The following is a 15,510-nucleotide window of genomic DNA, read 5'->3' as shown; positions in this document are numbered from 1 at the left end:
GAAGAAAACAGTTACACGGGTCATCCTGATTTCATATATTTGTATGATTTGAAGAGCAATGAGATGAAGAAATTCAAGATGAAGATGAAAGATAGGCAAAAGTTCATATCCCATAGAAGCAGTCTGGTTATTCGGAGAACTTAGATGGATTTATCTGCAAAACTGAGCAATATTTTGTTCTAGAGTTTCAAATTTCATGAGAAAAGACTGTTTTGGGGTTATTTTAACGTCATATTCTTTGATGGGGAATTGTAATTTCTCTTGCATTGCATCAACAAGATGACAGCTTTCCAAACTACTGGGAAAATTTCATTTTTTTTGGTTTTAATAATGAAAAGAACTACAAAAATTTGCTTCAAAATTAGCATTTAATTGATTTTGGACTGAAGAAAATTGACCATTAAGATTGAGCTGTGATTATTATCATCTCTACTGTTATTAGACTTGTTCAATGATTAAATTCTCTTTTAGAAGATACAAAGGTATTAGCTTTCTTGTTGTGATCATGAATCTATTTAGGTTCTTCCAATATCAGATATGATTTTGTTATTTGTCTGTGATTACATGAATGGATACCATTTAGTATAACATTACCTTATTTTACACTCCTCATCTGATGTCAAAAATGTTACTTTCTGGTTAATTCGAGAATCTTGGAGAAACCAACAGCATTGGCATAATAACATGTCTGTTTATGGATTCCATAACATCAGATGCCAAACCTTTATTGCAGGGGCTTAGTATTTAAATTTTATCAAGTCAGGTTACTCTCCTTTAGTCATTTGTCTGTGTAATTAGTTCCATATTCATGCACATAATTAGTTCCATATTCATGCACATACATCGTTACTGCCTCTTAATTGACCTTAGACTTAATAAATTCTCACTTGTTATGCATGGGGAACATCGAAGGTTTTGTTGAAGCAGTAACGGCCCTTACTGTCTCACACAATAAATAGACAGGTTTTAGGTTCATTTCTGTTATGCTCCAAACGTCATCCATTGAATTTGTTTTTGTTTTGTTTTCCATTATATATCCATGGCTTCTGAAGATCCCACCAAGGTTTCAATCAAGCTTTTGATAGACCAAGAAAGCAACAAGGTAATTGTTGCTGAAGCTGGTAGTGACATTGTTGATATTTTTCGAAGTCTGCTTAAGTTTCCTCTCGGAAACATTGCACGACTTATCGGCAAACATCAATGTTTACAGCGAGCTGGTTGTTTGAATAACCTATATAACAGCGTAGAAAACCTTAGCCTAACCAGCTTTCGTACTGATGCATGTAAGTCTATGCTGCTTAATCCTAGAAGCATTTATGAAGACGAGTACTCGAAGAAATTGAAGCTTTACATGGATGTTAGTGAGCCTACAGGGTATTTCCTATGTAGAACTTATCTTTGTATAAAAACTGGTCGTTGGTTTAGTCATTATAAAACTTCAAGATGCAGTTGCGGAGAATTGATGGATAATCCGACTGATTTAAAAGTGGGAACAGTTGCAAATAAAGATGAAAGTGAGGGAGAATCAATGTTTTTCATAACTGATGATTTAACAGTAATGCACGGTTTGCCAGGTGATCTTATGAACATCCTTCTCAATTTAGGTATCAATAATGTTTGTCAGATTGAAGAAAAAGTAGTGGACATCAGTTCAAATGAGGTAATATATATCCTTGAACCAAATTCTATATATTTCCTTTGCTTGATTATTTCAGATTTTAGTTTGATAGTAATGTCCCTTTGATACTTTATGTCAGATGTTAAATCTTTTGAGCCATTCATTGTTCTCAAAGACTACTCTTACTGATGTTTTTCTGAGAAAACAAAGTACAATGTTCGTTGAACAGTCCATGCTCGTAGCTCCAAATGTGAAGGTGACAACTGAAAAAGATAGCAAAACAAGAGTGAAGATAATGCTGAGGAAATCAGATAGGAAGATATTATATGGTGAAGCAAGTGAAGATTTTGTTGATCTTCTATTTAGCTTCCTCACAATCCCTTTGGAATTTGCGTTGGAACTCTTAGGAGGTAAGGGTAATCTCACAATGGGATCCATCTCTAACTTGTTTAAAGATTTAGACACAATATTCTCCATAACCAAGCAGAATAGTTACCTGAATGGTATTCTTCCCCCGTTTTATAGTTGCCCAATTGAGCTTCCAAGTATCTGTTCTCAGCATCCTACAAAAATTTTGCATAGCTCATACGGTTATTTAAAGCAATTGGACCCAAAATCTCCGATCCCGAATGCAACAAACAGTAGGGGCTATTTTAAGAAAAAATCACTGTTTGTGATCACAGACGATCTTGTAGTTAAATCACTATCCTTGGTTTCCAGTTTTTCGTTACTAAAGGAAACAGGGACCCCTCTTTGTGATGTTGAACAAGTAGTCATTAGCATTGGAGAGGTTGAAGTAAGTCATATCTTTTCTACTTTTGATCAATTGAATATACTCAAATTTCATTTTTTTCAGTAATCTTAAAAATTTTGGTGCAGGCGCTTGCTCTATTGAGGGCTTGTTTATGTTCTTCTTCAGCTTTATCAGCTCTACTGAACCTTTATTGGAAATTGGCCAACCATGCTGCTGTTACATTTTGTGGTTGAAGTGCATGCAGCTTGATGACATGCTGCAGCACATATGCTTGCTGTAACAGCAAGGTTTCTCTTTAGTTTCATTCTAATTAATCTAGTTTAAAATGGACAAGTTGATGACAACTTGATGCATTAGGTGTTGAATGACTAGTTTAGGTGGCTTGTTTATGTGTACAAGCAATGTTTTAATAGTCCCAATGCTGATTAGTGGGGTTAGTTGACTACTTGTGATGTATTTGACTATAAATGTATGTTTTTTCTAGTTGAATGAATGAGCTGAATGAGCTATCAGCCATTAGCTCCCTTGCTGCACATTTGTGAGCAAGTAAAAATGCTTCTTGCACCTTGCTTCATGTTCTGTGCTCTTGTTCTCTCTTTTGTTGCTGCCTCTTGCACCAACAATTGGTATCATGAGCCTATGTCTTACGGGACCATTGATTTTGCTTCCCCTGCTTGTTGAAAAGAAAGAAGCTGTCAAAGCACAAGCAAGTCATTAAGGACTGCTTGTAGAGAAGATAATATCGGCTCAAACTTATAAGATCCCCAAACTAGCTTGAATAAGCTGAAGGAGGAGTTTAAAGGAAAGGTGTGAGCTTTCCAAATGTGCAAGCTTAGCAAGATGTCAAAGCTGCAAGCTTAGCAAAGTGCGAGCCTGATGAAGACACCTGTTGAAGACAATATGCAAAGATGTGAGTCTGTCAAAGGTGTGAGCTCAGCAACATGTGGAAGCTCAATGCGTGTTGTATAGTTGCAAGCCTCTTGAAGACAGTAAGCAAAGTGTGAGCCTGTCGAATTGCAAGCCAAAATGGCAGAATGAAGGCAAGCAACTATACTCACGAACTGTTTGTGCAAGAAGAAAATGAATTGGTCAGCTTGAATCAAAGCATCTAAGAGCTGCCAAGTTCAAAAAACTTGATGAATGACTGGTATTTGCAGCATGGAGTCCAAGGAGGAGTATTGGAAATTGGCCAACCATGCTGCTGTTACATTTTGTGGTTGAAGTGCATGCAGCTTGATGACATGCTGCAGCACATATGCTTGCTGTAACAGCAAGGTTTCTCTTTAGTTTCATTCTAATTAATCTAGTTTAAAATGGACAAGTTGATGACAACTTGATGCATTAGGTGTTGAATGACTAGTTTAGGTGGCTTGTTTATGTGTACAAGCAATGTTTTAATAGTCCCAATGCTGATTAGTGGGGTTAGTTGACTACTTGGTGATGTATTTGACTATAAATGTATGTTTTTTCTAGTTGAATGAATGAGCTGAATGAGCTATCAGCCATTAGCTCCCTTGCTGCACATTTGTGAGCAAGTAAAAATGCTTCTTGCACCTTGCTTCATGTTCTGTGCTCTTGTTCTCTCTTTTGTTGCTGCCTCTTGCACCAACAACCTTTATGTCAAGCAGCCAAAGCAAGAGCCACAGTAGCAATGTTTCTTTAGCAACATATTTCAATTCCTTGTCTCAATCTTTGTGTTTTGCCTTATCGTCTTTGTATAAAAAAAAACTATCAATGAAATGGCTTTAGGAGAGAACGTTGTGTTATTCAAGTATGATACCATAACAACAATGGAGGATAAGGTTTTTGGTAATGGCTTGTTGTTCCAATTTCATTCATGGGACCCATTGCGCATTGTACCACCATGAAAAGGACACATTTATTTCCATGTTTTCACCCTTAACCAAAATATCAACACCAAGAATTCTTCCATATCTTTGGCAACAATTAGATCATATTTGGGATTTAAAACTTGCAATTCCTACCTAGCATTTGCAACACACAAAAGAAGAGCATTATGTGCAATGTGTTTAAGAAATTTCAAGACAATGGTGTAAAGTAGAAACTTACAGTTTCATTATAATATGTAGGTAATCTTTCACTTTGACACTACATCTATTTGTGATACTGACAGTTGATCTGCAAGTTTTAATAACATAATATATGTAGTCTAGACTACTTAGGAAAAATCTTAAATATCCAACATTTGTTTAATATTCCTTGGCATTAAATGTGAGGTATTTAGTATTGTATTTATTGATTCACATAAATACTGGAGATAGGGAGACAAGGAGTTGCAATATGTTGGGAGATATGAATTAAACATTGTTTAAAACCACTGTTGAGTTTTAACTGAGAATTTCACAAATTCAAGTTGAAATGTTGGTGTTTTGACAGCAGCAAAGGAAGAAAACAGAGAACACAGAACAATGAAGCAAAATGAATGAAATATTTTTACTTGCTCACAAATATGCAGCAAGGGAGCTTATGGCTGATAGCTCATTTTGCTCACTCATTCAATAAGAAAATAATACATTTATAGTCAAATACATCACCAAATACTACCTACTACCACTAATCATACTTTGAAACAAGTAAAACTTAACTTGCACACAAGCTGATTATGTCAATCAGCACCTAAAAACATCAAAACTATACCAACTTAGTTTATTTTCAACTAAGTAACTTAACAAATTAACTAAACAACCTTACTGTTACAGCAAGCATGCGTGCTGCAGCATGTTTACAAGCTGCATGCACTTAACCAAAAATATAACAGCAGCATGGTTGGCCATTTTCAACATGAAAGTATATTAAAACATCGGCTGCAGCAATTTCAAATCCTTACGCTTGCTTGCCACCATTTTCAGTTGTCTCCTCCATATTTGGAGCTACGAGCATGAACTGTTGAACGAACATCATTCTTTGTCTCAGAAAATCATCAGTTAGAGTAGTCTTTGTGATCAATGAATGGCTCAAAAGATTAGGCATCTGATATAAGCAAGCAAAGGGACACATTACCATCATAACCATACTATAAATCATATTCAAAGGAAGAATATGGAAGTGTTGTTGCAAAATGACCGTTCATGTAGCATTTCGCGAATCCTTCAAGATTGGTGAAGTCGTCTTATGATTGGCGGATTCAACAATATTGGCGAGCTCATTACTTTGGGGAAGTAAAAATGCGAACTGGGGTCGCGGTAAAGTTGCGAGCTGCTTGAAGAAGAATCATGTAGATGCGAAGCAACTGAATCTGACGAGTTTACGTTCAAATTTTGTTTACAGAATTTATATTCCATTTCTTAGAAGCTTTAGAATTTATTAGCACAATATATTTGTTATTAGTACAATATAGAAGCAGTCTGGTTAGTTGGAGAACTTAAATGATTTTTCTGCAAAACTGAACAATATTTTTCTCTAGAGATTCAAATTTTATGACAAAAAGACTGTTTTTGGTTATTTTAGAGATATTTGATGAAAATAACCCAAAAAATTTATTATTTATGTAAATGGCCGTAATTCAAAAACAATCACTTAAATAACTTGAAATGAACCATACTTTAAGGGTTTTGGACACCCATGACTGACATCTATGTCCTCAATCTTCAAAAAATCACCTGATGATTAAAAAGTAAATAAATTTTATGGTGCAAGCCATTACATAGCCAACATATATATATATATTTCAGTATCTAAATTTTTTTTTTTGAGTTTTGGCTTTGTGGTGGCTGACACCACTTTGTGTTTCAAAGCATTTGGGCTATATCATGTTGTAATATACAATATGGTGTCTGTGTAATAGGCATAGGATTGATTAAAAAAAATTAGCTCAAATGCTTTAAATCAAAAAGTGGTATCGGTCACCATAAAGCCAAAACTCAAAATTCTTTTAGATAATGGAAAAAAATATATGGGTGTTGGCCATGCTATGACCTACCCCAAAAAAATTATTTTTTTAAACACTTTTCCAATCATCAAGTAATTTTTTGGGGATTGAGGACATGAGTGCTGGTCATGGGGTGTCCAAAACCTCTCAACAGTCAACACGGTTCATTTCAGATGATTTAGGTGATTTTTTTAATTAAGGTCATTTACGTAAATAATAAATTTTTTTGAGTTATTTTGATAAAATAGCCTTATTTTAGCTTAGGAAATTTGGTTCAATATGCTTATTATTATAATTTGATCATATGATATACTAAAATGATTTGAGTTCTTTATAAAGATTGAATGCTGTCATATTCTTTGATGAGGAATGGTAATTTCTCTTGCATTGCATCAACAAGATGACAGCTTTCCAAACTACTGTGAAATTTTCATCTTTTTTTGGTTTTAATAATGAAAATAATTAAAAAAAAATTGCTTCAAAATTAGCATTGAAGTGATTTTGGATTGAGGAAAATTGACCATTAAGATTGAGCTATGATTATTGTCATCTCTACTGTTATTAGACTTGTTCAGTGATTAAATTCTCTTTTAGAAGATACAAAAGTATTATCTGTCTTGTTGTGATCATGAATCTATTTAAGTTCTTACATTATAAGATATGGTTTTGTTATTTGTCTGTGATTACATGAATAAGTACCATTTAGTATAACACTACCTTATTTTACACTCCTCATTTTATGCCAAAAATGTTACTTTCTGGTTAATTTGAGAATCTTGGAGAAACCAACAGCATTGACATAAATTACATGTTCTGTTTATGGAATCCATAACATCAGATGCCAAACCTTTATTGCAGGGGCTTAGTATTTACATATTATCTAGTCAGATTAAATTAGTCCATATTCATGCACATACATCTTTACTTCCTCTTAATTGAACTTAGACTTAATAAAGTCTCACTTGTTATGCATGGGGAACATCAAAGGTTTTGTTGAAGCAGTAATGGCCCTCTTATGGTCTCACACAATAAATAGACTGGTTTTAGGTTCATTTCATCTGTGCTCCAAACTTTATCCATCTGAATTTGCTTTTGCTTTTGTTTTGTTTTCAATTAGATGTCCATGGCTTCTGAAGATTCCACCACGGTTTCAATCAAGCTTTTGATTGACCAAGAAAGCAACAAGGTAATTGTTGCTGAAGCTGGTAGTGACATTGTTGATATTCTTCGTAGCCTGCTTAAGTTTCCTCTTGGAAACATTGCACGACTTATCGGCAAACATCAAAGTGTACAGCGAGCTGTTTGTTTGAATAACCTATATGACAGTGTAGAAAACCTTAGCCCAACCATCTTTCGTACCGATGCATGTAAGTCTATGCTGCTTAATCCGAGAAGCATTCATGAAGACCAGTACTCGAAGAAATTGAAGCTTAACATGGATGTTAGTGAGCCTACAAAGTACTTCCGATGCTCAAATGTTTGTTGTCCAGAAAAATTGTTTAGTCATTATAAAACTTCAAGATGCCGTTGCGGAAATATGTTGAATTTTCCGATTCCTATAGGTAATGCAGTAATAGATGAAAGTGAGGGAGAACCAATGTTGTTCTTCATAACTGATGATTTAAGAGTAATGCAGGCTTTTCCAGGTACTCTTATTAATTTTCTTCTCAATTTGGGTATCTATGATGTTTGTCAGATTGAAGAAAAAGTTGTGGACATCAGTTCAAAAGAGGTAATATATATCCTTAAACTAAATTCTGCATATTTCCTTTGCTTGATTATTTCAGATTTTAGTTTGATAGTAATGTCGCTTTGGTCGTTTATATCAGATTAATCTTTTAAGCCATTCATTGATCTCAAAGACTACCCTCACTGATGTTTTTCTGAGAAAACAAACAACAATGTTCGTTGAACAGTCCATGCTCGTAGCTCCAAATATGAAAGAGACAACTGAAAAAAATAGCAAAACAAGAGTGAAGATAACGCTGAGGAAATCAGATAGGAAGATATTATATGGTGAAGCAAATGAAGATTTTGTTGATCTTCTATTTAGCTTCCTCACAATCCCTTTAGAATGTGCATTGGAACTCTTAGGAGATAAGGGTAATCTAACAGTGGGATCCATCTATAACTTGTCTAAAAATTTAGACACCACATTCTCCATAACCAAGCAGAATAGTTACCTGAATGGTATTCTTCCCCCGTTTTATAGTTGCCCAATTGAGCTTCCAAGTATCTGTTCTCAGCAGTCTACTACTTTTCATCATCACTGCTACGGCATTTTAAAGCAGCTGGACCCAAAATCTCCGAACCCCAACTCATCAAACAGTAGGGGCTATATTAAGAAAAAATCACAGTTTGTGATCACAGATGATCTTGTAGTTACATCACTACTCTCCGTTTCCACTTTTTCGTTTCTAAAGGAAACAGGGGTCCCTCTTTATGATGTTGAACAGAAAGTAATTAGCATTGGAGAGGTTGAAGTAAGTCATCTTTTCGAGTTTTGATCAATTGAATATACTAATTCTCATATTTTTTAAGTTTGATCATTATCTTAAATATTTTGGTGCAGGCGCTTGCTCTACTGAGGGCTTGTTTGTGTTCTTCTCCAGCTTTATCAGCTTTGCTGAACCTTTATGTCAAGCAGCCAAAGCAAGAGCCATAATAGCAATTTTTCTTTAACATCTGCAACATATTTTAACTCCTTGTCTCAGTCTGTGTTTTTCCTTATCATCTGGGTATGAAAAAACAACCATCAATGAAATGGCTTAAGTTTTTTTAATCGGTGAGAACACTGTGTTATTCAAGTATGATGCCAAAACAGCAATGCGGGATAAGTCGTTTGGAAAAGGCTTGTTGCTCCAATTTCAGGAATGGGGAGCCATTGCGCATTGTACCACCATGAAAAGGACACATGCATTTACATGTTTTCACTGGCAACAATTAGATCATATTTCAAAATGGTTTGCATTCTTACTTTTAAGAACCAAAAATATACTTATATTTTATCTAATAACAAAGATTCCGGATTTAGAATTAAACAATATCGATTCTTTTACAAAAATCATCATAGATATAAAAAAATAGCTATGAATTGCAATGCAGTCTTAACTTGCACGACTCATCCTACCAACTTGCAATTCCCTACCTAGCATCTGAAACATACAAAAGAAGAGTATTATGTGCTATGTGTTTTAAGAATTTATTTACAGGCTCTTGCTAAACTCAAACTAATTGCCTTTCTGTTTGAATAACCATGTTGACACTGACAGACATCCATTGGCATCAGCGGTCTTGTTGTGAACCTGCATCTATTTGTGACACAGACAGGGTTGTCCATCAAGTTTTTATAACATGATATATGTAATCTAGTACAAACTGCCAGACTATTCTTAGAGTACCTAGTAAAAATCTTAAATATCCAACATTTGTTTAATATTCCCTGGCATTAAATGTGAGGTATTTAGTATTGTATGTATTGATCCACATAAATACTGGAGATAGAGAGACAAGGAGTCGCAATATGTTGGAGATGTTGATTAAATATTGTTTAAAACTACTGTTGAGTTTTAACTGAGAATATCACAAAAAATTCAAGTTGAAAGTATATTACAACATCGGCTGCAACAATTCCAAATATTTACTCTTGCTTTGCCACCATGTTCAGTTGTCTCCTTCATATTTGGAGCTACGAGCATGAACTGTTCAACGAACATCATTCTCTGTTGTCTCAGAAAAACATCAGTTAGAGTTGTCTTTGAGTTCGATGAATGGCTCAAAGATTAGGTATCTGATAAAAGCAAGCAAAGGGACACAATACTATGATAACCATATTTAAAGGAAGAATACGGAAGTAAGTTAAGTACACAGTACCTCTTTTGGACCAAGTTTTAGAACCTTAACAGCATTCTTATTAACATTCTTGACACCAAGCCTATGAAGGAATTGAATGAGATCACCTGTTAAACCTTTCATCACTCTTAACTCAGCAGTGATGAAGAACATTGAGTCTCCATTAATTTCAGGTTTACCGCATCTCCCATCAGTTTACCAGCTTCTGTTGTCAACTATACCACCCGATTTTCGACATTACCAGTTTTCGCATATGAAATACTCTGTAGGCACACTAAAATTCATGCTAAGTTTCTAGTCCTTCAACTCGTCTTCCACAAAACAGAAACCAAAACAAAATGAAAAGAACAGAAAATTCTTAAATCCAAAATCACATTATGCTAATTTTGAAGTAAAGTTTACATCTTTTATTACGGGCAATAGTTCATCTTTCAATTTATTTTCAATTTGAAGTTGTCAAATTCTCAGTTACTTTTAAGTAACGTTTGTAACATCTTCAACATATTGCAACTCCTTGTTTCTTCATTTTTAGTACCAAAAATTATGAATTACAGAACCGATGGTGACCACCTCGAAACTGCAGTCATCGGCAAAAATGTGGACCACTTTGTACACACCATGGTAAGAGAGTTAATACCGAATCATGAACTCCATCTGGTGTTAACATAGTCAGAGCCTGTCAATGTATTCTTAACACAGCATAGACGCTGCTATTTGTTTTTGGCTCAGCCTCAGAAAATTATATTATGATTATGGTTTCATTCTTGAATAACATGGATTCAAAGCACATAAAAGAACTGTATACTTACTGGTCTTTTCAATTTTCAAAGTATAACCAAGGTCCCTAACGTGAGCTATTTCATTCAAACTCTTTTGTACTAAGACAGTGAAGCAAAAACCAAGATAGAAAAACAAGGAGATGCAAAAAGTTTGAGATGAAAATGAAACATTGCTTAAAAGTAATATTTTAGTATTGAACTGAGATAATAAAGTACTAAACATCTTAGAATATTAGGCGACTACAACTACATATCCTTGATACCGACACTAATATAATATAGCTTTTGATATAATTGCTCTTGATTTGGCTGCTAGACATAAACTTTCATTAAATCTGACAAAGCTGAAGATGAACACAAACAAGCCTTCAATAAAGCAACCGCCTGCATAACAATATTACTGTTAGAATGTGGCCCTCCATGCAGCTCAAGCACCAGTCATCCGATCATGCAGAGCAGGCCAAGACCAGAAGCTGTCGAACCAAGTGCTGCAATCTGTTTTTGTTCATTTTGTTGTTTTAGTCAATGTAACTCTTTTTGGTTCATATTGAACTACATTAGGTAGAAGATTGATGTATGAATGAGCTCTTAATCAGCTTTTCTTTCATGTACAAGTTTAGTTTTGTAAGTTCCAATGTCTTAGTGGTAGTTGGTGTAGATTAGTTGACCACATGTTGATTTTGACAAGCTAAAAGCTTGATTTATGTATTGGCAATATGCCATTGTTTATGTTAATGAAAATTATCAGATTTTCTTCCATATGCTCCATTCTTCCTTTGCCTTCTAAAAATTTTAAGTTCTGTTCTCTATTCTTGACAGTAGCTAAAAGCTTGAACTTCAAGCATTTTTCCTTCATATTTTACCTGGGTATAATACGTTGTTGCTGGTGCTCTGTTTGAAATTCTTACTTTACCCGGTTTTAAGATTGTTGAAACTCCAACAATTGGTATCATGACCTTAGTCTTAAGGGCCATTGATTTTGCTTCCGCTGCTTGTTAAAAGAAAGAAGTTGTCAAAGCATGTCATCAAGGACTGCTTGAAGAGAAGAAAACATCAGCTCAACCATAAGAGACTCCCAAACAAGCTTGAATAAGCTGAAGGAGGAGTTTTCAAGGAAATAATGTGAGCTTTCCAATGTGCAAGCTGCAGGCTCAGCAAAAATGTGCAAGCTGCAAGCTTAGTAAGATGTCAAAGCTGCAAGCTTAGCGAGAAGTGATAGTTGGGAGCCTGTTGAAGACACCTACTGAAGACAGTATGCAAAGATGCGAATCTGTCAAAGGTGCGAGGTCAACAACATGTGGAAGCAAGAAGAAGCAGGACTGTAATTAACAAGGGAACAAGGCAAGATGTGTTTGAATGGTGATACCAACCAAGGCTGTGAAGGAGGAGAACACTCCATTTGATGAACAAATCTGCGGCACAAAAGACTAAGATAGTCAAGTGTGTGAGTCAGATTTGGTTGAAAATGAGTCCATGGTTGAGAAAAGTTGAAAATGAAGTGCTTGTGCAAGTTCAACTTTAACCAAAGCATATAAGGACTGCCAAGTTCAAAAGCAGACTAGTAGTGTTGAAAATGGCCAACCATGCTGCTGTTATATTTTTGGTTAAGTGCATGCAGCTTCTAAACATGCTGCAGCACGTATGCTTGTTGTAACAGCAAGGTTCACTGATTTGCAAGCTAAGCTAGGATTATGTAACATGCAAGCCAAGGAGGAGTGTTGAAGTTGGCATGCATGCAGCACATGAAACAGCCAAGAAGCAGAACAAGCTGCAAAGCCATACTTATGCTGGCTAAAGTTCAAGCTGCTATGTTACTTCAAGCACTAGGTTAGTTTTTTAGTTCAAAATGAACTAAGTTAGTATAGCTTTTAATGTAATTAGGTACTGACAGATTGATAAATCAGTTTACCTATGTGTGCAAGTAATGTTTTCATAAATTCCAATGTAACTTAGTGGTGTTAGGTGGATGTTTAGGTGTTGCAAAACCAGGGTGAAAATTGGAAATGGTCAGTTCATAAATGCTGAAGGCAAAGGAGAAGTGCTGATATGCACTGCCACAGGTGACAAGATCATCAAAAATGTGCTGTTGGTACCTGAAATTGATAGAAATCTTCTCAGCATTGCTCAACTGCTTGAAAAGGGCTACTCTGTTGTGTTCAAAGGTCAAGAGTGCCAAATCACTGATCCAAATGGATCAAGCCTTATAACAGTCACCATGAGTGACAAATGTTTTGAAGTTGACTGGTCAGGTGACTCACACATAGCCCATACAGCTTCAACAGAAAATACCAAGCTTTGGCATCAAAGACTTGGTCATGCCAACTTTAAGTCTATGGCTCGGATGGTCAGTAAGGAAATGGTTGAAAACTTCACCAAGACAGTTCAGAATGAAGATGTTCGTGAAGTCTGTCAGATGGGAAAGCAAGCTAGGCTTCCATTTCCTGCAAACACCACCTGGAGAGCATCAAGCAAGCTGGAATTAGTGCACACTGATGTTTGTGGCCCCATGAGAACTGAGTCACTTAGTGGCAACAGGTACTTTATTCTCTTCATTGATGATTTTACCAGATACTGCTGGGTTTATTTTTTAAAGCATAAGTCTGAGGTTGCTCAAGTGTTTATGAAGTTCAAAGCTGCAGTAGAAACAGAAACACGCTGCAAGATAAAGACCATTAGGTTAAATAGTGGGGATGAGTACACTTCAGCCCAGTTCCAAGCCTTCTGTAATGATGCTGGCATCAAACACCAGTTAACAAATGTTTATACACCTCAACAGAATGGGGTTAGTGAAAGAAAAAATAGAAGCCTATTGGATATGGCTAGATGTCTCTTGTTTGAGAAGAAATTGCCTAAAAATTTGTGGGCTGAAGCAGTTAACACTGCAGTCTACTTACAAAACAGGCTTCCAACCAAAACCTTAAAACAAAAGACTCCATTCGAAGGCTGGCTTGGATTCAAACCTTCAGTACAGCACCTAAGGGTGTTTGGTTGCTTATGCTATGCTCACATACCAGCTATAAAGAGAGACAAGCTGTCAAAAAGAGCCAAACCTGGTATTCTGGTAGGCTATAGCTCTGTAAAAAAGGGTTATAGGATCTTGGATCCCTCAGCCAACAAAGTTCAAGTAAGCAGGGATGTAGTATTTGATGAGAAGGCATATTGGAATTGGGAAAGAAATCAACCTGAAGCCACCTCTGAAGAACTCATGACTGATCAGTTTGATTCTGAGCAAAATGAGCCTGACATGGATGTTGATGATGAACCAGTCAGAGGCACAAGAACATTAGCTGAAGTTTATGAGAGGGCACATGTTTCACAAGAAGAACCAGGCTGCTTTGAATATGATGAAGCACATGAAGGTTGGAGACAGGCAATGTCTGATGAGATAGCCATGATAGAGAAGAACCAGACATGGGAACTGGTTCCTAGGCCAGACAACAGGAAAGTTATTGGAGTAAAATGGGTCTATCGAGCCAAGCAGAATGCAGATGGGAGCCTAAACAAGCTCAAAGCCAGGCTAGTTGTGAAAGGCTTTAGCCAAAAGTATGGTCTGGACTACATGAAAACATTCGCACCAGTGGCCAGGTTAGACACCATCAGGCTGTTGGTTGCCTTAGCAGCTCAAATGGAGTGGAAAATCTATCAGCTTGATGTAAAATCAGCTTTTCTCAATGGTTACCTAGAAGAGGAGATATATGTGGAGCAACCTGAAGGTTTCAAAGTGCCACACAAGGAAGACATGGTCTACAGGCTGAAGAAGGCCTTGTATGGGTTAAAACAAGCTCCTCGGGCCTGGTATAGTAGAATTGACAGTTATCTGGTTGGTTTGAGATTCGAAAGAAGCCTCAGTGAGCCTACTCTGTATGTCAAAAAGGAAAATGGTAAAACACAGCTTATTGTGTCTGTGTATGTTGATGACTTATTGGTTACAGGAGGAGATCAAGCCATACTTACTGATTTCAAAACCAAAATGCATCAAATGTTTGAGATGTCTGATCTTGGAGAAATGACCTACTTTCTAGGGATGGAAGTGACACAATCACAGGCTGGATTCTTTTTTAGTCAAAGAACTTTTGCTATAAAGATTCTGAAAAAATTCTCAATGCAGAATTGTAAAGCAACAAGCACTCCAGTTGCTGTTGGAGAAAGATTAACAAGTCAAAGCAACTCAGAAAAGGTTTGTGAGACAACCTATAGAAGCCTGGTTGGATGCTTGCTGTACTTAACAGCCACAAGACCTGACATAATGTTTGTAGTGAGTCTATTATCAAGATTTATGCACTGTTGCAATGAGGACCATTTTCGAGCAGCAAAAAGAGTCCTCAGGTACATCAAAGGTACCCTGAACTATGGCATGCATTACAGCAAGGCAAAAGATCTAAGACTCATTGGTTATACTGATAGTGACTGGGCTGGATCAAAAGATGACTTGAAGAGTACCTCAGGGTATGCCTTTACCCTTGGTTCAGCTATGTTTTGCTGGAGCTCCAAGAAGCAATCAATTGTTGCTCAGTCAACAGCAGAAGCTGAGTATGTGGCTGCTGCTGGAGCAGTAAACCAAGCCATCTGGCTTAGGAAAATCCTTGGTGATTTAAACCTATATCAAAAGGAAGCAACA

General features: G+C 36.2%; 2 protein-coding genes across 3 annotated transcripts; both read left to right on the top strand.

Annotated features, from left to right (window-relative positions):
- The first annotated feature begins 945 nt into the window (after positions 1 to 945).
- Positions 946 to 3,382, top strand: LOC121230644 (uncharacterized). Of its 2 annotated transcripts, none has more exons than XM_041115731.1 (3): positions 946 to 1,660; positions 1,758 to 2,414; positions 2,498 to 3,382. In XM_041115731.1, the coding sequence occupies exons 1-3, from the start codon at positions 1,040 to 1,042 to the stop codon at positions 2,603 to 2,605; spliced, it is 1,386 nt and encodes a 461-aa protein (XP_040971665.1). In that variant the 5' UTR covers positions 946 to 1,039; the 3' UTR covers positions 2,606 to 3,382. The 2 variants fall into 2 exon arrangements, with proteins under 2 accessions (XP_040971665.1, XP_040971668.1); XM_041115734.1 differs by lacking the exon at positions 2,498 to 3,382 and having other exon boundaries at positions 947 to 1,660; positions 1,758 to 2,028; positions 2,144 to 2,271.
- Positions 3,383 to 7,232: 3,850 nt separating this feature from the next.
- Positions 7,233 to 8,926, top strand: LOC107960711 (uncharacterized). Its single transcript, XM_016897008.2, has 4 exons — positions 7,233 to 7,262; positions 7,379 to 7,993; positions 8,091 to 8,744; positions 8,834 to 8,926. The coding sequence occupies exons 1-4, from the start codon at positions 7,233 to 7,235 to the stop codon at positions 8,924 to 8,926; spliced, it is 1,392 nt and encodes a 463-aa protein (XP_016752497.2).
- The last annotated feature ends 6,584 nt before the right edge of the window (positions 8,927 to 15,510 follow it).

This window comes from Gossypium hirsutum, chromosome A01, assembly GCF_007990345.1.
Source record: "Gossypium hirsutum isolate 1008001.06 chromosome A01, Gossypium_hirsutum_v2.1, whole genome shotgun sequence".
NCBI classification, from domain to species: Eukaryota; Viridiplantae; Streptophyta; class Magnoliopsida; order Malvales; family Malvaceae; genus Gossypium; species Gossypium hirsutum.
This window is presented reverse-complemented; position numbering and strand designations above follow the sequence as displayed.